The sequence below is a fragment of the Tinamus guttatus genome, unplaced genomic scaffold (assembly GCF_059628265.1).
Source record: "Tinamus guttatus ecotype Peru unplaced genomic scaffold, ASM5962826v1 Tinamus_guttatus_pri_ptg001009l, whole genome shotgun sequence".
Taxonomy (NCBI): Eukaryota; Metazoa; Chordata; class Aves; order Tinamiformes; family Tinamidae; genus Tinamus; species Tinamus guttatus.
Genome location: NW_028289543.1, coordinates 1 through 25421, shown reverse-complemented (window position 1 = coordinate 25421; position 25421 = coordinate 1). Strand labels below are relative to the sequence as shown.

At 47.1% G+C, this 25421-nt stretch overlaps 1 protein-coding gene across 1 annotated transcript; it reads left to right on the top strand.

The window, feature by feature from the left end:
• Window positions 1–6693: 6693 nt before the first annotated feature.
• LOC148590907 (SKI family transcriptional corepressor 2-like) lies at window positions 6694–19058 on the top strand (the record flags this gene model as incomplete). The annotated part of the gene is made up of 4 exons (XM_088538335.1): window positions 6694–8766; window positions 9402–9462; window positions 9788–9862; window positions 18991–19058. Coding segments are annotated over exons 1-4 (2277 nt in total), but the record flags the coding sequence as incomplete, so codon positions are not given.
• Window positions 19059–25421: the final 6363 nt, after the last annotated feature.

Genomic DNA, 25421 nt, shown 5'->3' with positions numbered 1-25421 from the left:
GGGGGGAGGTGAAGTGCCTCGTTTATAAGGGGGAGGGGGGCGCCCAGCCGTCGGGTCGGACCCGCCCTGGGGGGGGGGTCCGACGGGGCAGGAGCGATCCCCCACACGCATTTTCCCCCACCTCTCCCCAGGCGGCCTCCTCGTCCGCTTGCAGGGCGCTGCGCGCCTGCTAGAAGGCGTCCGAGGCGCGACCCACTCGCGGCAGAGCCGCCGCGGTGCGGACGGCAGCTGAACTTGCCCCGCGCTGCGCAGAGGCCCCCGTGCCCGGCCTATGGAGCTGGGCCTGCCAGGTAAGCGGACTTTTATGGTGGAGGGTGTGTGTGGCGGGGGGGTGTCTGGGTTTAATTTTCTTCCTTCCTTCCCTCCTGGAGCAAAGGGGCTGTAATTTTTTGCTTAAAACAAACAAACAAAATCAAGCAAACAAAACAGAAAAACGCCTGAGAGGAGCCTGCTGGAGGCGATGCGATTCATGTGCGCGGACGGGGGGGCGCGTTGCCCCCCGCGGGGAAAGGCCCCTGGCTGCCACCGCGGCCGCCTTGCGCGTGTGCGGAGCGGGGAGAGGCGGCGGGTGCCGTGGCCAGCGGGTCCCCTCGCCTGGTGGCCCCATCCTGCCAGCCGGGGCCGTAGTGGAGCGGCGGGGGGGACGCCCGAGCCGGAGAAACTGCGCGTCGGTTCGTTCTTTTTTTTTTTTTTTTTTTTTCTCCCCCGTAGAGATTTAGTTTATCTTTAGATATATATTAAAATTTCCCCTTTCAATCGTGAGCTTGGAGAAGTAGGGCTGGCTCATCCCCAAGGCGGAGGAATGCGGCCCGCTGCGCAAGGGGGCCGCTCTGGAAATTATTTTCTCCATCCTGGCCATGCTCGTCCTTTCCCATGCGGAATGATCCCCCCTGGCCGGGAAGGGAGCGGGCCTGCATGGAGAAGGGGAGCAGAGCCGTGAAACCCCCGGAGAGGGCGAGGAAGGGATCAAAGAGCCACGAACCTCTGCGGAGGGGCGTCTGCTCTGCTCTATCAGTGCCGCGCAGGTGTAACACCCGGTGAGACATTTATTATTATTTATATATAATCGGTTGCATTGCATCCCGAGGGGGTGTGTGTGTGTGTTTTGAGGTTCAAGGGGAGTGGGCGACACTTGCAGGGCTCTAGGAGCCACTCGCTCCCCTGCTTTTGGGGAAGCCCCTTCTCTCGCAGCGCAGCTCGGGTCTCCGCCGGCCGCTTGTTGCACGGCGGCCCCTTCCTCAGCCCCGTGGCAGCCCGTACCCCCCTGGATGCACCTATGGACAGACGCCTTTGCGGAAAGGCTCCCTTTAGCATCGTACCCCCTTCCTGGCAAGTCGTTTTTAACCTATTAACGAAATCACGGCCAGGGGAGGAGGCAGGATGCAGTAGAGGGATAGGGGAGAAGTTGCTTTTGGTAGCTGAGAGGCAAACAGTGGCCAGCCAGTCCCGCGAGTGGGTCTTGTGAACTGTCAAGGAGGGCAGAAGCGGTGCATCCCAGTCCCCATGGGTTGGTTATTCCTCATAAAATACAACTCTCCATATCAGGAAGTTACTGCAAACATTTATCAATAATGAATGAATCTCATGTAATAAAATACTTACATAATTAGCTGCAGGCGAGCGTGTGCATTATGCCAAGCCTTTTGCAACTGTTGAAAATTTGACTTGATAAACTCTCTGAAATGCCCTTTGAAGAGGGAGGGGAAAAATAGGAGCAAGGCATCACCCAGCTTTTCACCGGCTTTTATGCCACTTCTGCAGCCCAAAACATAACTACTCCTGAAATATAACGGAAATTTTTTTGGTGGAGTCAGAAGAGTCATTAAAATTCAGCTTTAAGTGAATGTTAACAGTAAATAAAGAAATCTCTTGATTGTAATAGTAGTAACAAAGCAATAATAAAGCAGTGGGTGGTCATCAGTAATGATAAATGTATCATTATTACTCTGTGTTTGGGAACTGGGTTTGGAAAGTACTTCAGTGGCAAGCTTGGTGGAAATTCGTTTCTTAGTCTGGAAAAAGTCATATAATTTGATACACAATTTAGGTGAAAATAAATTTACTATCTTGAAATTAAAAATGTAATATACAGATCTAATGAAAGCTGCTTCATTATATCTCCTCTGCAACTCTCAGCGCTCATCTTAATTGCCTGTTTGTACAATTTGCTTTCTAAGACACCCAAGGTTACTGGGTTCTGCAAAGACGCAAAATGGAATTATTTACTAACGTCTCCGCGTGATAACGTCATGTTTCCCTCGGAATTTTGGGCTCGCTCGTCCCCATCCCAATCTGCTTAGGTGTGTGTTTTTTTTTTTTTTTTTTTTTTTTTTTTTTTTTTTTTTTCGTGGCATGGAAGTTTGTTCTGCATTTAAATACTTCGAGCTAGGCACGCCTCCCATGGAAGAGCGCTTTAATTTCATCATTTGAAAGATGAATCAATAGCTAAGGTGGTTTGGGGGTATTTCTTTCCTCCATTTTTTTCCCGGGAGTTAATTCACCCACCTCTAAATTTGCAGCTGTTTCCACATGTCCCCAGACTGCCCACAAGAAGCCGCTCGAGCGTGGGTTGTTCTCGGGGCGTGGATGGGCGCCAGGGAGGGATGCGCGGCCGGGATCTTCCCCGGGGGATTCAGCCGGGGCTGCTTCTTTGGGGATCGGTCGCCGGGACAGGACCCGCCACCTCGTCGCGTGTCGCACGGCCACGCAGCTGCCGCAGACAAAAGCCTGGTGTCTTCCAGTCCTGAGAGGTCCACCGAGAAAAACCCCACGGCAAAGCTCTCCCGGTGCCGCCAAAGTGCCACCCCTAATCCCGTCGCCGCCTCCGTTATTAGGGCGGTAGATGCATCGTCCCCTTGCAGGCGGCGGCCAAGTCCACCCCGGTCCCCCCCCGCCCTTTTGTTGTGCCGAGTTGGGTTATTCAAGAGCAGAGACAAAAGCCCGAAGTGATACGATCTAAATGAGCTGCGGGCTTTACCAGATGGGACCACCTCTATTTCAAATGCCCTCTTCGTTTTCAGCGCTTAGTATAAGAAAATACGATTTAAATAAATAAATAGAAAGGCTTTGCTGTAGAGGGAACAGCGCGGCAGAAACTCTCCGAAAAGTCTTTTTAAGACCCTTCCTTTATTGCCTAAATTTATTAGGGAAAGAGGGTTTCTAACGGTACCTCGTGTGCCTGTGACTTGCACGGCCGTAAGTTTCAATGGGATGCGCAGGGGAGGTGGGAGAAGGCAAAGGCTCTCGCAGAGGGTGGTTTCTTTGTGCGTGTGTGGTTTTTTTTTTTTTTTTTTTTTTTTTTCAAGCGTAGTTAGGGTTATCTTGCACCTCGCGGCCGCTCTGCTCCGCCGTATAGGAGCTCTGGAAGTTTGAAAGTTAATAAAAGTTGCGAGGAAGCGTTGGGGTGGCTTAAACTCGGTGCTCGCCGGACCCTTTTCTCTGTCGATGCTTTCGGCACGAAGCAAGACGCAGCGGGAGGATTTGCTTCTGCCTTCTCCCGAAGGGAAGAGGAACCAGGGCTCGTTTTTATCCCCTTCAGGCTCCTGGGAGAAGTTTGTCCCCTTTCCTGTCCTCTCTCGAGGGAAGTGGCTCCCGCCGAACTCGTGGGGGCGGCAGGAGCTTATAACGAAATGGCCGGAAACACGTTGAGGAGGCGGCCGGACACGAGCCCAGCCAGCAGCTCTGCGGACGGGGGGCGCAGGGGACCCCCCCCGCGGAGGCGGCGATCACGCGGGCCGCGCCCTTCCCGGGCTGGGGACGCCGCTGCTGGGCGGGTCGGGCCTTTCCCCGCGAAGCGGCGCCGGCCCCGCGCGGCTGCTGCCGCGGCTCGCGCTTCCTCCGCGCCGCTCCACGACGTAACCCGCATGGGAAAAGCACCGGGTAGGGCCCCGTGCCTCTTCTCCAAGGGGCCGCTGCGGGACGGGGTGTCCCCCCATCCTCCCTCCGCAGATGCAACTCCTTAGGACACGCCATGTCCCGCACCCTCTCCCAAAAGACACAAGTCCCCACGAACTTCGTTCTCTCTGCAGAGAAAGTTGAGGGGACCCCTCAAACGTGACGATTTAGGGAGGCCATTAGCACCTATCAGCCGTACAAGCAAGTTTGGCCTTCTTTTCTCCTTTCCCCTTTCCTTTCCCCCCTCCCTTTTCCCCCCTTTTTTCCTTTTCCTTTTAATTTTCCACCGCAAAATAAACAGCAGGCGCTGCCTAACGCCTCTCCTTGGATCGAGCCCGTTTTGTTGTTTGTTTGTTTGTTTGTTTTTTCCTCTCCCGGTTTGCGCGGAAGTCGCTCCTGGGCTTTGCCAAAAATAAACCCTGCCACTGTCTGCAACCAGGCGGGCTGAGCTGCTTTCCCCTCTCTTGTCTAGGCCAGGATCCCCACGCTTGGGAATGGGCAGAGGAGGGAGAAGAAAACAAAACAAAACAATCAAAAAAACCCAACAACAACAACAACAACAAAAAAAAAACACCCGGTGACCGAGCGGGTAATAAAGCAATTTAATCAATTAGCCAGAGGAGGAGATTTTCGAAGTGTAAAAAATCCTGTCAGCCTGGCTAGGAAACATCGATTAAAGTGATTAAAGTGTCACCCGTGCGGGGCTGGTAGCGGCGCGCTCGGGGACTCCGGGTGGCGGTCGCTGCAGGGAGGGCAGCAGGTTTTAACGAGAAATAATAGAAGTGCTTAAGGAGAGGGGTGATTTTTTTTCCAAAGTTAGCCAGGACCCAAGCGATCCGCAGGAAAGAGAGGAAAGAGGGGCTTGAGCGGGGGAGCTGGTGCTGGGAAAGGTGGACGCGGAGTTTCACCTGGATCCGCGACACCTTGGAAAAAAAAAAAAAAAAAAAACCTCACAGGGAACCCTACGTTTTCGTGGCTTAGACGGGCGCAGGGAGGTTTGACAACTCATGTGCTTATATAGAAAAAAAAAGGCAGAGATAGGAGCATCGTTTTTGCTAAAAAACAGTGCTGTATTAGGCATTTTTTTTTTCTGGTTCAGCTAGGAGGGAGGTTTGGGAATTTGGGGGTTTGGGGTCCGTTTTTACGCCCTCGCTCTGCAGATGTTGCTCGAGGCCGGGCAGCTGGATCCCCCCGCGTCCTCAGCCAGAACGGCCGGGGACGGTGCAGGGAGGAAGGGGGCTGACGAGACCCCCGAAAAAGGAGCCAAAACCAAGTCTGTTGCACACGCGGGGCAGCACACACACACAAAAAAAAAAAAAAAACAGGAGAATTGCTGTTTTTCCTTGTGATATTGCACTTATTTGTGTTTTTTCGGGGAGATGTTGAGACATATACATTTTTACTGCACTGTATTCGCCTGTTTTGGGGGAAAAGAAGAAAAAAAAAAAAAAGGGAGGAGGGGAGCAAGTGCAGCGGCCGCGCTGGAAACGTGCGTTATTTGCGCTTCTTTTGCTAGGTCGAGGCACAGTGCAATAATAAAATATACGTTATATGAATGTATATATATATATATGCGCCGCGTTAACGCTGCGGGCGCCTAGGCGAGAGTCCCGCTGCTTTGGAGCGCGGTCCCACGGGAACCGCTCGGGTTTTGCCATGCGGGGAAGGGCAGCGAGGACCCTCCCCGGCTCTCGCCACCTCTTCGCATCTCAGTGTTTGATATTTCCTTCCCTTTTCCCAGCGCCTGGAATTTGCGGCATCTCTTTTTTTTTTTTTAAATAAAAAACAAGATTTCCGAAAGGATGCGGCTCCGATGCGCGGGTTGAATATTCTGAGTTTCTCAGGAGCGACCGCGCTCGGACACCGAGGGTGGGAATAAATTAGGGGAAAAAAAAGCTAGGGGGAGGAGGGGAAGGGATCCGATTTAATGTGTTTCGCGGAGGAATTCCGCATCCCGGCGGCTCCCAGCACTTTTCCCTCCGGATAAATCGTTGGCGAGGCAGGCGCGGACCCGACAGCGGATTAAACCTCCCCAAACCGGCACCGACCGAGGGGAAAAGGAAGGGGCGGGGGGGAACTCGACGGCGTGGTCTGAACCCCCCCCCCCCCCCCCCGCCCCACGCGGGGCGGGGAGGCGCTGACGTCACTGCGCCCACACGGATGGGGAGGGGAGGGGAGGGAAGCCGCGCCCAGAGCCGCGTGGAGGCTCCGCGCTGCGAGCGATGCTGGAGCGGCTCGGGAGCCGCGCAGGTAAGCGGGGCTGCGTGGAGAAAAAAGGGGGTCGTCGCGGTTATAAAGTTTTTAATCCCTCCCCTCCTTCCACGTCCAAGCGCGTTTTGCAGCCGGAGCAGCCCCGGGGACGAGAAGCGCTGAGGGCGCTGCGCTTCTCACCCCTCGACGGGGCCGGGCTTTGCGCGGGGCCCTGCGGCTTCGTTTGGGCCGCTTTCCCCGGGGAAGGGCGTGATGCTGGTTTCGGGACTTGCCGTCCACATAAGATGTACTCGGAGGCGCTCCGAAATTTGGGGGGAGGGAAGGGGGAAATTTGGACGTTTGCCGTAATCACCGGAGCCAAGATGAGGAGGACGCGGGGAGGGTATCCGGGCCGGGATAACGTCGGGGGGAACAGTCCGTGTGGGGCTGAGGCGGGGGCCGCCCCGGCGCTTGGGGATCTCATTTCACTCTTCAACCTCGCCCCTTCCCCGACGGCCCCGCGTGTCCCGCGGGGGGTCTGACGGCGCCTCTCTCTCTCTCTCTCTCTGTGCCCTCCCTCTGCAGCGGAGCCCCCCCGGCGCTGAGGCGATGGCGATGAGTCCGCTGCCCGCCCCCACAGACATCCTGCTGCCGTCGCCTGCTGGTGCGTTCCCGCCAGAGCCCATGAGCCAGGCGCGGGCTGGCCACGCCGCCATGAAGCCCAACCAGGTGGGCCAGGTGATCCTCTACGGCATCCCCATCGTCTCGCTGGTCATCGACGGGCAGCAGCGGCTCTGCCTGGCGCAGATCTCCAACACGCTGCTCAAGAACTTCAGCTACAACGAGATCCACAACCGGCGGGTGGCCCTGGGCATCACGTGCGTGCAGTGCACGCCGGTGCAGCTGGAGATCCTGCGGCGGGCCGGGGCCATGCCCATCTCGTCCCGCCGCTGCGGCATGATCACCAAGCGCGAGGCCGAGCGCCTCTGCAAGTCCTTCCTGGGTGAGAACCGGCCACCCAAGCTGCCCGATAACTTCGCCTTCGATGTGTCACACGAGTGTGCCTGGGGCTGCCGCGGCAGCTTCATCCCGGTGCGCTACAACAGCTCACGCGCCAAGTGCATCAAATGCAGCTATTGCAGCATGTACTTCTCGCCCAACAAGTTCATCTTCCACTCGCACCGCACGCCCGATGCCAAGTACACGCAGCCCGACGCCGCCAACTTCAACTCGTGGCGCCGCCACCTCAAGCTCACCGACAAGAGCCCCCAGGACAAGCTGGTCTTCGCCTGGGAGGACGTCAAGGCTATGTTCAATGGTGGCAGCCGCAAACGCGCCTTGCCACCGCCGCCCGCCGCTGCGCCGACATGTCACCCGCTGGGTGCCGTGAAAGCGGCGGCGGTGGCCGTGGTGGGCGGCGGGCTGCTGAGCCCGCACCTGCTCACAGCACCGCCGGAGCTGCAGCAGAAGCGGCCGCGCTTCGAGGAGGACGAGGAGCTGCAGGAGGCCGTGGCAGCATCATCGTCGGGGGGGCTGCACCACGGCGGCAAGAGCCCGTGGAGCTACCCGGTGATACCGGTGCCCAGCAAGGGCTCCTTCGGCGGCGTGCTGCAGAAATTCCCTGTCTGCGGGGGCCTCTTCCCGAACCCCTACGGCTTTCCTGCCTCCGCCTTCGGCCTCTGTCACAAGGAGGAGGGCGAGGAGACGCTGGGCGTCGCGCACAAGGCGGGCGGGGGCGGCGCGGGTCTCTCGGGGCTCTTTTGGCCCGGCAGGAAAGACGCCACTTTCTACCCGCCCTTCTGCATGTTCTGGCCACCGCGCACGCCGGGCGCGCTGCCGGTGCCCACCTACCTGCAGCCGCCGCCGCCGGGCGGGCTGGGTTGCGCGTTGAGCGAGGGCGCGGGGCTGCTCCGCCAGGCCTTCCTGGAGCTGCCCGAGCCCGGCGCGGAGGCGCCGCCGCCGCCTCCAGCGGCCGCCACCGCGGCGCAGGACCCGCTCTTCGAGGCGCCGCCTGGCGGCGGGGAACCCGCCTCGCCCGCCGGCCCCTACAGTGGCCGCGGCGCCGCGCACCACACGCACCTCATGGAGGCGGCGGCGGCGGGGGGCAAGGCGGGCGGCGGCGGCGGCGGCTACCACCACTCCAGCGCCTTCCGCCCCGTGGGCGGCAAGGAGGACTCGGAGAGCCTGGCCAAGCTGCACGGGCCACCGCGCCCGGCCTCGCCGCTGCTGCCGCCACCGCCCTGCGCCGCCGTCGAAGAGCCCGAGGAGGAGGCGGAAGCAGAGGCGGTGGGCTGTCCCTGCCATGCGCTGCCCCCGCACTGCCTCCTCTCGCCAGCTGGCAGCTTCTCCAGCGAGGACAGCAGCGACAAGGAGGAGGAGGACGAGGCAGAGGTGGGCGTCGAGGAGCACAAGCCACCAGAGGAAGAGGAGGAGGAAGACGCCAAGCAGCTGCCACGCGGCACCGACCCCCTTGCAGCTGCCACCAGCCGCTTCCCACTGGCCTCACGGCCAGACAAGGGCGGCCAGGAGCGCTCCGCCGCCATCAGGCCCTTCCCTAGCGCTCGCCCGTCTACGGAGGAGAGGCCGGAGGATGGCCAGGCCCCACTGTCCTGCAAGGCAGGCAGCGGTGGCAGCAGCCCCATGCACCACCCTGCCCCGGAGGAGCAGCCCCCCTACAAAGATGTAAATATCCCTTCTGGGCTGTGTGTGGATTCATTAATATTATTAAAGCTCGTCCTACACGTGTGCACGTGTAGCAAGGAAGATGGGGTGACCCGGCCGCCATTTTAGGCCTGAGGGAGGCAACCAGGCCTGGCTGCCATTTTGGGCCTGGTGCCTCCCAGGATGTTAGGCTCAATGGCACCTCCCCGCCAAAAATAATATGTCTGACCCAAATCGCCCTGCTGCGGACCTGCTTCTGGTCCCCGTGTCCCTGCCGCTTTGCAGACTGAGGGTGCCAAGCCACCATGCTCACTGGGGTTAAACACCAGCCTAATGTCCTCCGTGGCGGGTCCCTGAGGCACATGGCTGGCACTGGGCAGCATGGAAGGGTCTTTTCAGGCTTTTCTTGGTGGCCCAACTTCAAACCAAATAGCCCAGGTCACTTGCCCACGTACACGTGGAGCCGCCCATGCGTTGTCCTGCCCGGCACATGGTGCTTATCCTCTCCGGAAAAGCATATTTGTGACAGATAATATCTCAGGAAATGCCATGGGGGGGGTCTTCCATATATATATTTTTTGTGTGCGACTGTGTATCTGCACATAATTGTTTTTCCATACTAATTTTGTGTGCTTTTGCTTTTTCTGCCCTTCTAGAATCAGAAGAGCAAGGACAGCAATCCGGCCGTCTTGCCCATGAAAGAGGACAACTTCTCAGGTAGGAGCGAGCGTCGGTCTGTCCGCTCGCCATAGCATGGAAGAATTCACAGTTTTGTGAGCTGTGTCAGTTTATTCCCCGTCACTCGATTTAAACAAAAATAAATCACTTCCATGATTTCAATTTAAAAAAAAATCCATTAAACATTCTAATAGTCTCTCTATGGTGGTAATTTAGCATTATATTCATCTACATCCAAAATGCATCTCTGTGTATGCTGAATGTACAAATATACGCGCTTCTTTCTGGATCCTAATATTCGTCTTGCTTTGTGGCTTCTTGCTGGTAAAAGCATTTTAAGCGCTGCATTTTGTTTGGATTTCAGATAAGAACAAGGAACATATTTTTTTCATCACAGACTCAGAGCCTTCAGGAGGAGACTTCTGGAGAGATATAGCAGGTAGGCTCAGAAGGAGGCAGAGGATAAAGAGGCAGAGACTTAAATTCATAATCAAATGTCTGAATATTTAGTGCAAGGGTAAAGATAAAAACGATCGCAAGCAAATATAACTGAGAAAAATGCAACTAGGTAGAAAGCAGTGACATTAATAGGAATAAGATTATTAATTGCTGGGCATATTTCAGCAGAAATTTCAGAAATATATCAGGTTACACAATGAAACAGGCTGGAAAAGCATAAAATGACAATAATTATAATGTTCTCTTTGAAACCTTCCATTAAAAAGGATCACAGCTTATTGCTTTTAATATCTGTCAGAAAGACATTAAAGGTATTTTATGGCATCTATGCTAACATTTATATTATCTCCATGATAATGATCTCTACACAAAATGTATGATACATTTACAAAAATTACATTATACAAATTAAATGAAACCACCTTTTACTGATTGCTAAATGTCTCCAAGGGGTTTGGGAAAGACGTGATTAGAAGTTTTGATACTAAGTTGTCTATTGCTGTGTCTTAAGGAGAGGGTTTTGTTTCTTGGGGAAAAAGGAATCTAATTTTCCATTTATGTAATGCAAACTGCCTTGGCTTTGACTATTCACGGTTAATTGACTGTCAAACGAGGTTGTTATCCTCAGGCAATGTCTGCAAATTTGCCTGTCAAATGAGACAGAAAGAGCAAGCAGGGAGAGAGTTGTATAAGGAGTGGAAATGAAGAAATGGGATCTTACAGAAATCTCATATAATAGCAGAGAACAATTGAAAGATCACAAACATTTCTAGATGTGTTCCCTTTTAGAGGATATTTCTTAGAAAATCTTAACTAGAGTAATTCCTACTGTAGGTGCAGTAGACGAAGAAAACAAAATCGATGTTTTAGGTTTGGTGACCATCTGATTGTGAGGGAGCAAAGTTGTGGACCAATGAATAACTCTAATTATCTCCTATACCTTCAAATAATTACCATGGATAATACAGCAGTGATGCTAGCAGAACTAAACCTTAAGAACCTTAAAGCAGGAGTACAGTACGCTGTGCATTGTCTGTATCTGACACAGTGGCCAATTTATTTTTTAAAATAGGTATTTTTTTGTCTTTTAGAAAATGAGTCTATCCATGCTCATATTAAAATCTAAATTATGATGGTATTTTGTTTTTTCCTCAGATATTATAGCTTGTATCTCTGTATAAAACTCCAAATGTGTTGTGTTCATTGATATTGCTAGTCCATGATAGCTCTGTGTTTATCTTCATAGTAGATTTAATCTAAATCTTATTTTTCAAAGATGTATGCCACCAGCTTGTATGCTTTTTTGAGCTTGTGGAGAATCTTAAAGATAAGTAAGCTGAGAGCAGCATCTGGGTGAAGGTCTCAGGACTGGAACTGAGGTGAATTGACTGTAAAGAACTGTAAAATGTTTAAGGACTTGTTTCTGCAAATTCCTTCTGGGTGCTTTCTAAGTGAGAGCAGTCCCCCTATCTTCAGTGAGCTTTATACCAATGTATTTTTGTAGGATTGGGCCTTCTTAATCTTGCACAGAATTAGATTGTTAAATCTACCAAGCTTTTTCTGCTTGATCGTCAAACTCTTTTGCAGAATATTCTAGCTGTCCAATTTGCTCAATATACTTGATACATTTATGAGTTATTTAACCCTGTGCCTTCCTGATATGGTTAAGACAGGTAAAACGATCCTGGAAATACTTCACAGTTTGGGATCAACTTATATTTATTAACTAGCAAAAGCAAACTTAAAATAAATGGCGTATTTTGTGTGTCAGAGATGATTATTTGCAAGTGTGTATGTTTGCTTGTTAGTCTCAGAGTGTCAGTTAAATTGAAGATTCATATTAACCTGAGATATTTCCAAGAATGCAGGAGATTAAATACAGGTTTGACGATCCTGGAGCTGTTTGCACCACACAGCCAGGAAACTGTCAGTGAAAATTCCCTTTTCAGTCAAACAGTGTTCCAAAAGATCTCTAAATTACTCAAATTCCCATGGCAGTTTTGCAAGATATCTGTGACTAATTTAAATAACTGGTCCAGTTCTTTAGGCAAGCTGCAGTTTGCCATCCCGATCCTCCTTCAGCACCAGGAGCTGAAGGGTAGACAGCGACGAGTGCCTCGCACACAATGGCCCTGCATCGCGGCCTTGCGAATGCTGCCTGTTTTATAAAGAGAAGCTCAGCTCCGTGAGCTGTTCCCAAACCTGTCTAAATTTTCTTCTGTTTTAATGAGGAATGTGAACTCTGCAGTGGGTGTTAATAACAGCTGGAGGTCAATTTCTCCTTATCATTTCCCCATTTTTGGTTCTTGATTTGTAAAAATGGCATGGCAGTTATTTCAGGTAAATTCAGACTTTAAGCAGTGAGACAAATTCTTCTTTCATTTACTCTTATATATCTCCAGAATAACTATGCTAATGTTGGTGGATTTACAGCAGTTTATAGATGGTTGAAAACAGCCCAGCATTTATTTTATACAGCAAAATGGACTAGATGCGGTCTTTACTGTGGTAATTGCTTAAGGTTGCTGCATTGAATCCAGAATTTAACTGACATAAACTTTATTACAGAAATGTTTGAAGAAAAAAAAAAGCAATAGTTAAAAGTTCAGTTAGGGGAAGATAAAGCAAAATTTAGATAGAGCCCAATCCTGCATATTAGAGAAGAGGCTGTGTGCGAGTACATGGCTCGGCATGACAGACAAATCTGCAGACCAGTTGTAGGATCGAGTCTGTTTTTACACTTGCTGTCTCTTTCCTGCTATTACTAAAAAGCTCAGTCTCTTTGAATTATTAACAGAGGGTGGAATGGTTTCTTTATTATTATTTTTATTTTTAAATCTCTTATTTTTGGTATTTTCCTAAAACCCATCTTCTGGAATCTCTTGAGAATCTCACCTTACATTTAAAGGAAATCCAAACCAAAAATCTGCTAACTCTCACGCTTTTAGGATAATTTTATGAAGCACTTCTCAGGTGTATGCATAAGGTTAGACCAAAAGGCAACTGATTTATTGTCTCTCTAAAACATGTCATATTTTTTTAGTCAGACACCATTTTTGAGTGTTCAAGTTTAAAGCCATGAAACCCTCTTTCCCTCTATACTTTGTACTTTTAACACAGATTTTTATTTTATTCGGGTGATTGTGCTAAAGTTTAAATGGAATTAATAAAATAGACTTGATCTGTGCAAAAAAAAAAACTAGTTCGTTTTAAAGCTAAACTGCTTTCAGGGAGAATTAACATTTGGTAAGATTTTGCAAGGCATATATACATTGGCCCCAGTATAGAAAAGCACTTAGAAATATGCTTATTTAGCTTCTTAAAATAGGCATGTTTTCCTATGGCCTGATTGGCTCCTTTGCAAGATGCATGAATATTTTCAGTAAGTTTGTTGTTTTGCTAGGATTTCTGCAAGACATATACAAGAATTGTGCATGTATTAAATCGTATAAATAACTGTTAAGACAGTTAGAGCCTTTGGAGCTCTCAAAACCTGGTAGTTCGTATCTGCCTATATTTTTTAATGGACGAATATTTATATCTTCCGTACTTCCACCTCTGTGTCTGTACCCAGCATTCACTCCAGCAAAAAATATCAGTGGGCTTCGAATTTATGGTGGTCCTGGCAGACAGTCAATGCTACAGGCTTTGTAACTGTAAATCTCACCTCGTAGGAGGGAGCTTTGGAGCTGCCTGGGAAATAGGGGCACTTGACTGGAGTTGGTAAGATCGAGAAGTGCAAAAGTTGTGAGAAAAAGGATTAGGAGCTGGTGTGGGGACAAGGGACAGGATGAGGAGCCAGGAGAGCTGTCCTGCTGGTCCATCCTAGGTCTGCTTTGGGTGCGTTGTTCATCCTTCTGCCCATTCTTTGCCCATCAGCATTGCCTGGGCTGGCACAGGAATTTTTAACTGTTGTTAAACTATATACTTGTTTGGGGGAGAACAACTGTAGAAATGTTTCTTTTTTTTTTCTTTTTTTTTTTTTCTTTTTTAATTAAAATTTCAAGCCTTTGCTACTCCAGTGGGTGTAAATGAAGCTAATAAAACAGTGGCATCACAAGAAGTGATGTCAATGTACAAATCACCACCTCATAATCGGATTGTTGATTAAGTAATTTGAAGTATGTTTACCCACAGATGTCACTTCTCATTTCCTCCGTGGGTGGATATTGATGTTTCAGAATAAGAGTGCCATTTATTTAGCCCCAAAATATAACCCACATGGATTCAATCCAGAATATACATGTCATCACAGGCTGAGCTGTTTGAGAAGAACGCAGATAACAAAAACATCATCTGAGCCCGTGCAATCTGGAACACTTTCCAACCTCATCCCCCTCTCCAGCAAACAATTTTGCCTTTTTTTTTTTTTTTCCAAGCAAACTGAAATTGGGTGCTCTTAAACAAAACCTGCGTGTCCGTATAGGGGATTTCACAGCTTTCAGTGTATTAAATGCTGCTGAACAGGCACAAGTTTGTGTGTAGGCAAGGCCCAAGAGAGTTATGGTGGAGCTATTACAAGGGGAAGTGATTTTTTCCTACACTGATTAAAATTCTTTGGGCTTTCTGTTTGTTTGTTTTTAAACACCTATTTAGCTTTTAATTAACATTTAAGAGAAAGGAAACTGATTAAATATTCAATACCTCCTCCCTTTCAATTAAGGTATAAGAGTACACAGCACATGATGAGGCCTCTGGGAAGTATGGAAAAACTGAGAAGAGCAGACTCCTGATTATCATTTTTAGGGGGACTGGAAAGGTGAAACCTATCAGAGTATTATTATTACTATGCTGGAGAATTGATCTGGCCTATGTTTGAGAAGCACAAAAACCTGCTTAGATTTTTTGCTCTTGAGATGGGCCGAGATGGTTCTTTCACCGTGGCTCATAAGCAGGGTGCTGCCCAGGGTGCTGGCATGTGCTGGCATGCATTTAACAAAAGGAAACAAAATGCAAGATTGGAAGGATTTTCATGAAGCATCCAAAAGGTTGAATTTCCTATATTGGGATATGGTAAAAGATCTATTGCTTGCGGTCTTTCAAATTGTGCTGGCAGCAGCAGTGGAAAATGTGTTTCCAGAAGAAACCCACATAGGTCAGGACAATCTAGAAGATACAGGAAGGGCCCTCCCACCTGTACTGAATGTAACTTTACAGACTTGCAGTGATCACAGTATCTCCTTTGCTCTCTGACAGTCAGCACAACATAGAGTGTGTTATTGCAGTGCAGCCTTTTCAGTGTCTATATGCACAGCTTTACAGCTGCCTGCCCAGTCTTCTTAGTTCCGTTAAAATTAACCTGAAGGAAAAAACCCATTTGTGTCCATTTTTTCCTTTTTCTTCCTGAAGTCCAAAGAACATCTAACAGCACCTTCATTCGATATTTTCCTGATAGCGATTTTTCTTTTTTCAAATCTGCTTTTTAAAACTGACTTTTCATGCTCATTTTCCTATAAGACTATGCATGGAAGGAGCGCTGTGGAGTGCTATAACTCACAGCAAGCCAAGATATATACTTTAAAACCAGACTAACTACCAGACTGTTCTGCATTTTGTCAACTTCTGCTAACACCTACAAAACAAAAGTAATTGCCATAAGCTGAGGAATGTTGCTGCTCTTTGGCTTGCAGGAAAAAAAAAAGGTGGGAACACAGAGAAATTTTCTTATTTAAAGCAAATATATTTTTTCCCCTTTTCTGTAATATCAGACAGGGTAAGTTCAGGGAAGCAAAGAAGTGTGAGACAAGACTCCGGGAATAACTCCATCTTTAGCCCAGATATCAAAAGATGTAGACAGCTTCATAAATAAAGGAGAAGAAGAGCCTGAGGTGATACAGATATTAATGAAAGAAGGGTAACCTCATCCTTCAATATAAATTCAGTCATTACTTGGGTTCGGGAGTGAGGTATTTTTCAAATAATTTGTGTAGATCAAAACACTGATGTGTGGTATTGGTGAAATAGCATCTTGGAACTTTGCCATTCAGGACACTCATTTATCCATTTGTTCTTCTACAGTAAAATTAATGCTCTGTCATTGCCATGTAAATAAACACTGCAATTAAACCACATGAAATACATTTCAAATAAAAGAAAAGAACGCACATGGCCGACCAAGGAAGTGGCATCTTTGTATACCAGCTTGAAAAATATGTGGTTTCGATGTACCACAAAGTAGTGGTCAATTTTGTTCAAGATAAAAATAGAAAACACATAATGTGCTATAAACAATATATGCAAGTGACCATAAAACCTGTGTACAGATTTATATTTACCAAAAAATAGCCCTCCTCCACATATAATAAAAGGAGAAAGTAGGCCTTTGCAAAGCAAGTAAGTGTATGAGGCAAGATGAGCGTGGTTTGTGCGCTGAAGAAGTAGGAGATGCACCTAAAGAGAAGAGGCCTGTTCCAGGCTCCCACTGCTAGTCCAGGCTGCTGCTTTAGGTCAGATAGTAAAAACTGTGTTTATTTTACCAGGTTTCCCAAATTTCTATCCTCCTGTGGTGGGAAAACTTATGAGGGAAAGTGGAAGTTAAACGGTTTGGACTTAAGGTTGTGTTGATGAACCTGTTATGACTTGGAGATACCTGAGTCTGAAGGAGGGAGCTAAAATGAGGCAGGCAACAGGCCTTGAATTCAAGTGTGACTCATTGCAGCATTGGATGGAGGTCTGAGTGGCTATAGGGACTGAATCTTCGAATCTTCATCCTGTCCCTAAAGATGCTGAGGATAGAAACACACAGATAATTTTCACTCCCAGGGTGGAGGTTCTCCTTGTGCTTTGATTTTTAAGTTTTCTCATCATTTTTTTTTTTTTTGAAGGAGAGAATTTATCTCTTTCTGCAGGGAACCAGCATGCAAGATAAGAAGATAGTGTCTCGGACACCTTTATTGGAGGCTCTTGGAAGTTAACTCCAGAGTTAACTTCTTCAGGTCTTGCATTTGGAGCATGTTTTGGTCATTACACAGTGCAGTCCTGTGTGTGTGCTGTCCTTGTGGAAATCACTATTAAATGAGAACTGATCTTCTTGGCAAGCTCATGCTCCTTCAGTACTACAATGATGGTTGCATCTCCATGACTAGGCCTGCTTAAAATGTGGCCTGTGATAATTTATGAAACAAGCCTTTGTTTTCTGCTGTTTGCACCTTTTTATATTACTATTGTACTTGAAAGCTGAAGATAAGGTCTCCCTTTGCATATAAGGCCTCTCAGCACCCAGCCAAAGGGTCCCTCAAAGATTTGCTGCCCTAATAGGACTTTATGCACGTGTTTGTAGTGCAGCATAGCTGCATTTAACAACATGGGTAGTAAAACTGTGGAGACGGAGGCTGGACAGTTAGAAAATATTTAAGTTTGTGTTAAGAAAACTCTTTAAATATTCATATCTTTCCTCCTGGGTATTGCTCATGGCTTTGTCTCTAAGTGTTCAGTCTCAAATAACTGCTGCAGGAAAAACCATTATCCTTACCATTGACACCCCATTTCCAGGGCGAGCTGGAGCGTTTGCAGTGTGGCACGAACAGGGTTTCTGAGCTGTTTGCTCTGAAAAGCGGTGAGGCTGTTGGGAGGAAAGTGTTGAGAAGGTGAGCAAAACTTGTCAACGTAGCCTGTTCCTTCTGTTTCCTGAAGGACTCATCTCGTGGCACAGGTCTCAGCCCTTAGTGACAGGGACAGGGGTCCACCAGCTTTTTATTCTGCGCTGCTTTTTTTGAAAGCAAGGGAAGAAGTTCAGACCTGCTTCAGTGCTGTCCTTAGTGCTGTCAGCTGCTTTCTCTTGCTGGGTTGGCACAGAGGCAAGAGGCTGAGCAATTCCATGTGCCATTACTTGAAATCTAAAGAAATTCATTCAGATGACATTGTCATGTCCTTCCTGTGCAGACACGCTCAACTCCTGATGGCTTTTCAGAATTTTTGGTTTAACTGCTAGTTTCATGTCATCCTAATGTGCCTTCTTACCTTTTAAACAACTTTTGCTCTTCGTTCAGAGAAGGCAAAATCCTCACGTGAAGGAGGGGAATAGAGCCCTGATCCCTTTTCTTTCTACCACCCCCTGTGTGTGGTTACTTGATGGGGGCTTGTGCTCTCTCCCCACCAGGCAATATACACCCTTCCCTTCGTTTCTTGTCCTTGTTCCCTTGTCCTTCCAATGCAATTTTGGTCTTTCTGTGACTCTCAGTATCACACTAAGGGGTTATTCTATTCATCCTCCCTGATTTATAGATAAATCATTCTAGCTGCCTGGCCTCCTCCAGCCCCTCTTCAGTTGAGGTACTCTGTGCCATATTTTGTTTGCATTCACTTCGCTGCTTCCTTAATCCAAGTTGACTGTCCATGTCCTGGATCAAAACGTGGGTTTTCTTTCCTCTTCCATTTAATTGTCCACTGTGATGATGGACAGATCTCCTCCATGCTGGAATTTTCCAACTTCATTTCTTGTGAATACTTTTATTTATACTTGCCTGTCATTTTCCCCTCCTACAGACCAGCAGTTCATCTTCTATCAAAGAGAGATTTTGTCTGAAATGGTTTGTGAAGAGGGGAATAAGGGAAGGAGGAGCTACCTGAGCACACAAGCTGAAAAACTTTAACCCTTCCATGTTGCTGCTTATGGAGTTTTTTTTGTTGTTGTTTTCCGAGTTTTGTTTAAGACTGTCGGTACTATGTGATAACTGTAAATCAAATCCTACATCCTTTAATGCATTCTATTCTTATATTTTGGACATTCCTGTTGAAGTCAAGGGATTTATACCAAAACAAAGGAAAGCAGTTTTTGCTCTCCTCAGAGTTTGTAGAAGTTTTGTCTGACTAATGACTGCAGAATCTGGCTTATTGAGGTATCATTACAAGAATGAATGTTAGCTACAGGAATTTAACACCTTATACTTGCTTGGAAATAGCTGAATGTATTTTTTTCCAAGGTTTTCTATTTCATACGATGTCTTCTATTAGTTAAGAAGATTGTTAAGCCCATTTTTAGTTGGCTTTGTAGTGCTTTGCAGTTCCTCAGCAGTGATTGGGTTTGATTTCATTTGATTTATATGAATTCTGTGGTACGGGTCTCTCTTAATTACTGCATCTACAGTTTCTTTCTCTTTCAACCCACAGATAATTTTCAAGATCAGATGAAATGGAAGCTATCATATAGAGAAGAAATGGTACAGCAGCTACAAATTGTAAGTTTTTATTTTACTAAAATACTACAAACTGTCTCTTTATGCTTTTCAAATGCACGCCTCAAACTTTTGCTTTGTGAGCCATGCAGATGTATGATTACAGAGTTCATGTTATCTTATACCTAGCAGAATGTAAGCATGCACTTCTCAGCTGGCTTAGAGTCTAATTACTTGTAGATTTACTTTCATACAGTAACCAGATGGGTCTTCATGTTTCAACTAAATGGCATGTGTTGCCTCGACATGGAGAGGTACTTCTTCAGAGACGTGAGGATCGAATCCACTGAACCTTAAGTAGTTAAATGTTTCCACCTTTCTCAAGTTGCCAAGAACTGAAATTCAACCCTCGGTGCAAGGCCAGATTCTCACTGGCAAATAAACTTTAGGGTGGCTCTTCTTCAAATTTCAGCCATTGAAAAAAGTGATTAACCTAGCAGCAAAGGATTCAGCTTTCAAATTCAGATTTGGTGTGTGCAGACAGTGCTGCTTAGTCTCTCATTTGTCTGTGTTTAAAAATGAAGGGGTTGTGCATGCGTGTGTCAGTGCAACTCTAGATGCTTGCACACAATCCATCTATTTTGAAAACTTGGTGTAGCGGGAATAGCTTAATCACAGCCTGAACATGTGAGGTTGTTTCTCACTCAGGTAACTTTGCTAAGGTGTTGCTTATCGGAGCAGACGTGTGTTATCTTGCACTAACAGCAGGATGTCACAGTGAACGGGAGGCTGTCAGCTATTGCTTTCTTTTGGTAGTGCTTTTTCTGTGATCAGTCAGACATTATTCGGCAGGGTTTTGTTTCTGAGGCAGGTTTGTTGAATACCCCTGCATACCTGGAGCAGCCCTGTGCTCAAACACCTAAATTTTCCTTGTGTTTGTTACAGACCCTGGAGGAGAGGTCATCCAGCCTTTTGTTATTGTCATTTTCTAATAGATGGGTTAGGACATTAAATAAAAAAAAAGCTAAAAGTTGCCAAACTTATGCATCTATGGATAGAGGTATTTAGGACTGGCCTTATTTTTAGAGCTGCTTAACATGCCCGCTCTTCATTCCTGCTGACTTCAGAGATTTCAGTGAGATGGAGTGTGCTAGCAGGAGGTTTACTGAGAAATTCGAGTCCGGAACATGTTTGGAGTATTTTTGCTGCCGGTTTTCACTCTCTTTCTTTCCTCCAATCCATGTCGTGTTCCCCTTTGTCTCCCAGTGCCCAGAGGGGAGCTTTGCTGGATCTGTAAATTACATTGTCAGGTAAGATGGTAATTAGGAGCCATCCCCGAAAGGTGCTTTCCCTGCTGCTTTGAACTTTAGGCATGTGACCTATGAGCACCTGCTGTGAAGCACATTTCAACGCAAAGTTTGGGCCCATTTCAACGCAAAGTTTGGGCCCATTTCAGCCTTTATCTCTTGTGTCAGCTGAACTTCAGCTGACTAACTCTCCCTCCCAGGGGAGGAATGAGTGGATGGTCTCTGCTATTTATTTTGTGGCAGAATCCTGAAGTTGATACTGAAATGGGATCTCCCAGAGCTCCAGCAAGGCAGCTGTGATGTTTTTTCTGATTTACAAGAAGTGGAGAAATAACAAGGTTCAGGGTAGAGCGTTTTCTTGGTCAGGAAAAGAAATACGATCATGTAATTCACACCCTTCTCGCTTCTGCACGCTGCAGAAAGACTAATAGTCATTTAATCATTAAACAGAACTACCTGAAAGTGCTTAAAAGGACTGGTTTCAACATCTAATGCACTGCACCAGCATTTCAGGACCTCTTCACTCACTGTGGATGCCTGAGTTTAATTATTGTTAATGGAAATGTTGTCAAAGCATCAGTCTTTATGCTCGCATTTGGATATGCCTCCTGATCTCAGCAAGGCAGATTGAGTACCAGCGAGACCAATATAATAAAAGGATGTTTGCATTTGACAAACTGAAAACTCCAGCAAATAACAATATGTTTGTTTAAACTGGATGCAGAAATCTTCACTGATGTTTTGGCTGATAATTGGAGTCAGTACTTTTGCCAAAATAATCATTGTGGTTGCTCGAAGTCTCTTCTACATAAATATATTTCAAACAGCTATATCTAGCATAAAGATTAATGAGCTGAATGTGCCAATGATTGAACTCCATTGGCCTTCTTGGGTTTGGCCATGGATGAATTAAGCCTTTTGGTTCAGAATACACAAAATATATGGTTACTTTTTTATTGTTTTTTGAATGGGGGTAATTTTTTTTTGTGTGTGTGTGTGTATCCTGGGTCATCATGTTATTGCTTTAACAGAGCTGCCTAGACCTAGTTTTCTTGTGTGCAAGAAAAGTGCAAAGAAAAAAGTAGGAGTGCTTAATGCATATTCTAATCTTAATTTTATTGTAATTCGATTAAACTCAAACTTTATTCATTTAATTGTCCACAGAATTTGTCTTAATTGCTTTTTAATTTTAAAAATCACATAAATGCACAGAACCAGTTTCCTTTGGCCCTTCTCACCTGTGAAGGAATATGCAATTTAATTAGTCCTTGTTGAAGAATTATTCATGACCAGGAAGGCATCTCTTTGTTTAACAACTGTATTGTAAAAGTGCATAGTAGATATGTGCTTTGCAAAAATTACAATTTTACTCATTTTAAAACTGAATTCTACAAACTTTCCCTAGCTGAGTGACTGATTAGTCAGTTACATTTTCAAAATAAAACTATTTTTGAGTGTTTGGGGGGGCGCTATATCTGGAAAACAACATAGTGAAATTAGGCTTAAAAAAATGAACCAAAGTGAAAAGCAGTGAAATATTTGTCTCCTTGACAAATATTACAACTTTCTAGGGCAAACAAAAGTTGGATCCTGACTGTTACATGGAAGGACTATTTGAAAACAGTGCATCAGACTCAGCCAACACTTACCATTACTCTTCCTTTTTTATCACAGTTCTTGAATGACATTCATAGAATCATAGAATCATAGAATGCTTAGGGTTGGAAGGGACCTCTAGAGATCATCTAGTCCAATCCCCCTGCATATGCAGGGTCACCTAGAGCACGTGGCACAGGACTGCGTCCAAGCGGGTTTTGAAGAGCTCCAGAGAAGGAGACTCCACAACCTCTCTGGGCAGTCTGTTCCAGTGCTCTGTCACCCTCACTGTTAAGAATTTTTTCCTTAAATTCCTGTGGAACTTTTGGTGCTTCAGTTTCCGGCCATTTCCTCTAGTCCTATCAGTGGCCACCACTGAAAAGAGACCAGCACCATCCTCTGCACTCCCTCCCTTGAGGTACTTATAGACACTGATCAGGTCCCCTCTCAGCCTTCTCTTCTCCAGGCTGAACAGGCCCAGCTCCCTCAGCCTCTCCTCATAGGGCAGATGTTCCAGGCCCCTGATCATCCTTGTGGCCCTGCGCTGGACTCTCTCCAGCAGCTCCACATCCCTCTTGTACTGTGGAGCCCAGAACTGGACACAATACTCCAGATGCGGCCTCACCAGGGCTGAGTAGAGGGGCAGGATCACCTCCCTCGATCTGCTGGAGACGCTCTTCTTAATGCACCCCAGGATCCCATTGGCCTTCTTGGCCACGAGGGCACACTGCTGCGTCATGGTCAACATTGTGAAACTGCAATGCAGAACATGGTGATGAATTGCCACCCCATGCAGAGAAGTCGGGCTGAGCTGGGGTGCCAGGTCTGGGAGGCGATGGCTCGGGCTCCAAGTGCCCTCTGCTGTTTCTGCTCAGTCATTACACTGTGCAGTAGCTGGGACGTGATATGGGTTTAAATTCTTTTAAAAGCCTCAGTTAAAACAGGGTTTAATCAATTAATTTTAATGCTTGGTCCACTCAGAACTTGTACAAATTATTTTATGGCTTCCTAACAGTCAGGAACAAGACTCGGGAAAATGAGGAGCAGTTTCTTTTTGTCAGATCCTCTGCAATGGATATTGACTTCCTTGGATGTACCGGGGCTTGGTGCTCTCAGTGGGAGCAGTTTGACTCTTCAGCAATTTCTGTTAAGAAGGGAGTTGGTCAGAGTGTCTGGAACAGCTATCAGGAAGTGTCACAATCTGTGCCAAGGTTTCTGCCAAGTGCCAGGAAGGAACCGATCGTCATATTTAACAAAAAATGGATCTTAAATCACTGTTTTCATCCTCTCCCTCCATCAAGGTGTTGTCTTACAAAATGGCGGAGTACAAAGCATATGCTTGGAGGTCGTGTCCTCTTGCAGGCTTGGATCATTTGGCTTCCCTTATCAATTTAATTTAGATTAAGCATTCCCTTATATATGGAAAGGACCACGGAGATGAAATCATAGATCAGGATAAATTCAAGCATGGCACACATGGTGCAGCTTCAGAAGAGCTCATCTGGCTTTAGAGTCGTCTGTTTCTGTCCAGTATGACCAGAATGTCATCGATCACAACAGTGTAGTCAACTTGAACTACTCAGCTCCTACTTGATACTCTGTATCTGTCTGATACTGTCCTCTAAGCAATTGCCTTACATGGATCAAATGTCATGTATGAACTTTCTGACTGCCTGGTGGGTGAAGCAGACCAGAAACTGCCTTTCAGGGCAGTGATTTTGTCCTTTGTATTTTTGTGAACTCCTCTAAAACCTTACAACAGAACAGCAAATCACCAAGTAACAAATTTAAGTCCACTGTTCTCAGGCCAGCTTCTCAATTTTGCTTTCGTGGATCCCTTACAAGTAGTTTTTATGCTCCCAGGGACCACAGAACAGAGATGGGGGGCCACTGTTGTAGCCTGTGCAGCAGGAAAGTGTAAGGAAGTGTTTGTCATCCTGCCATGGTGATTCAGAGGACTAGGGACAGGTAGTGATCCATCCCACTAATCCCACTACTTTTACATATGAATAAAAGGCAGCAGATATTGGAGATGTGGGAGAAATGGGAATTATTCAGACAGTCTTTCAGCTTTGTTCTTTTTTTATTCCAGTGAATTGGCTTCCCACTAGCCTAACTTTGGGCTGCTAATAATGTTCTGACCTCAAAAGCGGGTCCAGCTAGAGCTCCTCTGATGTTTGATGGCCTCGTACCCTCAATGCTGTTTTGAATCAACTCTTGTTCTTCAGAGACAGACAATAAAATAAATCAGGAACCATCTGCCTGCAAAATTGATTTCTGTCCCTGCATTGTCTTTCATCCCAGCCTTTAAAGATTCACAAGGAATATTTAGAGGAAGGAAAAATCCACCCTGTGTTAAGATTGCTAGATCTTCAGAGGTATGAGATCATGTTCCTCTGGGTCCTGCTGTAATTAAGAAAAGCACCAGGAGGTTGGGTTCCTGTTTTATGTTGTGAATGGAAAATAGGTGCTTTGTACAACTAGCATGTTCATTGGGCATGCAAGGAAAATCCACATTTTTATGTGCAGAGACCTTGGTCACTGCATGTCTGCCACTCTGCATTCAATGAGTTGAATTGGGATTTCTGGTTTGCTCCTCTGCTTAAAGTGGTAAAACTAGATCGATTGACCTTGACAAGAAGGTTGGAGTCCAACACCGGTTTGGTGGCCTGGCTCTTAGATTTCTTGAGCTGGTCTGGTGCTGAAGTGTGTGTCCAGTGACAGCCACATAATAATGAGCATAAGAGCATTTGCCAGATTTGTCAGCTGTGTCTTTACTGTGTCTTGCCGAGTCCAAGATTTAATTAAATTACCCCCCCCCCAAAAAATATGTTTGTTTTCTGTCACACTACTGTGCTTCTGCATATGCAGCCAAGTGCTCATGGACAATCTGGGACATGAAATTCCTTCCTTCCTTCCTTCCTTCCTTCCTTCCTTCCTTCCTTCCTTCCTTCCTTCCTTCCTTCCTTCCTTCCTTCCTTCCTTCCTTCCTTCCTTCCTTCCTTCCTTCCTTCCTTCCTTCCTTCCTTCCTTCCTTCCTTCCTTCCTTCCTTCCTTCCTTCCTCCCTTCCTCCCTTCCTCCCTTCCTCCCTTCCTCCCTTCCTCCCTTCCTCCCTTCCTCACTTCCTCCCTCCCTTCCTCACTTCCTCCCTCACTTCCTTCCTCCCTCACTTCCTTCCTTCCTTCCTTCCTCCCTCACTTCCTTCCTCCCTCACTTCTTCCTTCCTCCTTCCTTCCTCCCTCACTTCCTTCCTCACTTCCTTCCTTCCTTCCTTCCTCCCTCCCTCACTTCCTTCCTCCCTCCCTCCCTCCCTCCCTCCCTCCCTCCCTTCCTTCCTTCCTTCCTTCCTTCCTCCTTCCTTCCTTCCTTCCTTCCTTCCTTCCTTCCTTCCTTCCTCCCTCCCTCCCTCCCTCCCTCCCTCCCTCCCTTCCTTCCTTCCTCCCTCACTTCCTTCCTCCCTCACTTCCTTCCTTCCTTCCTTCCTTCCTTCCTTCCTTCCTTCCTTCCTTCCTTCCTTCCTTC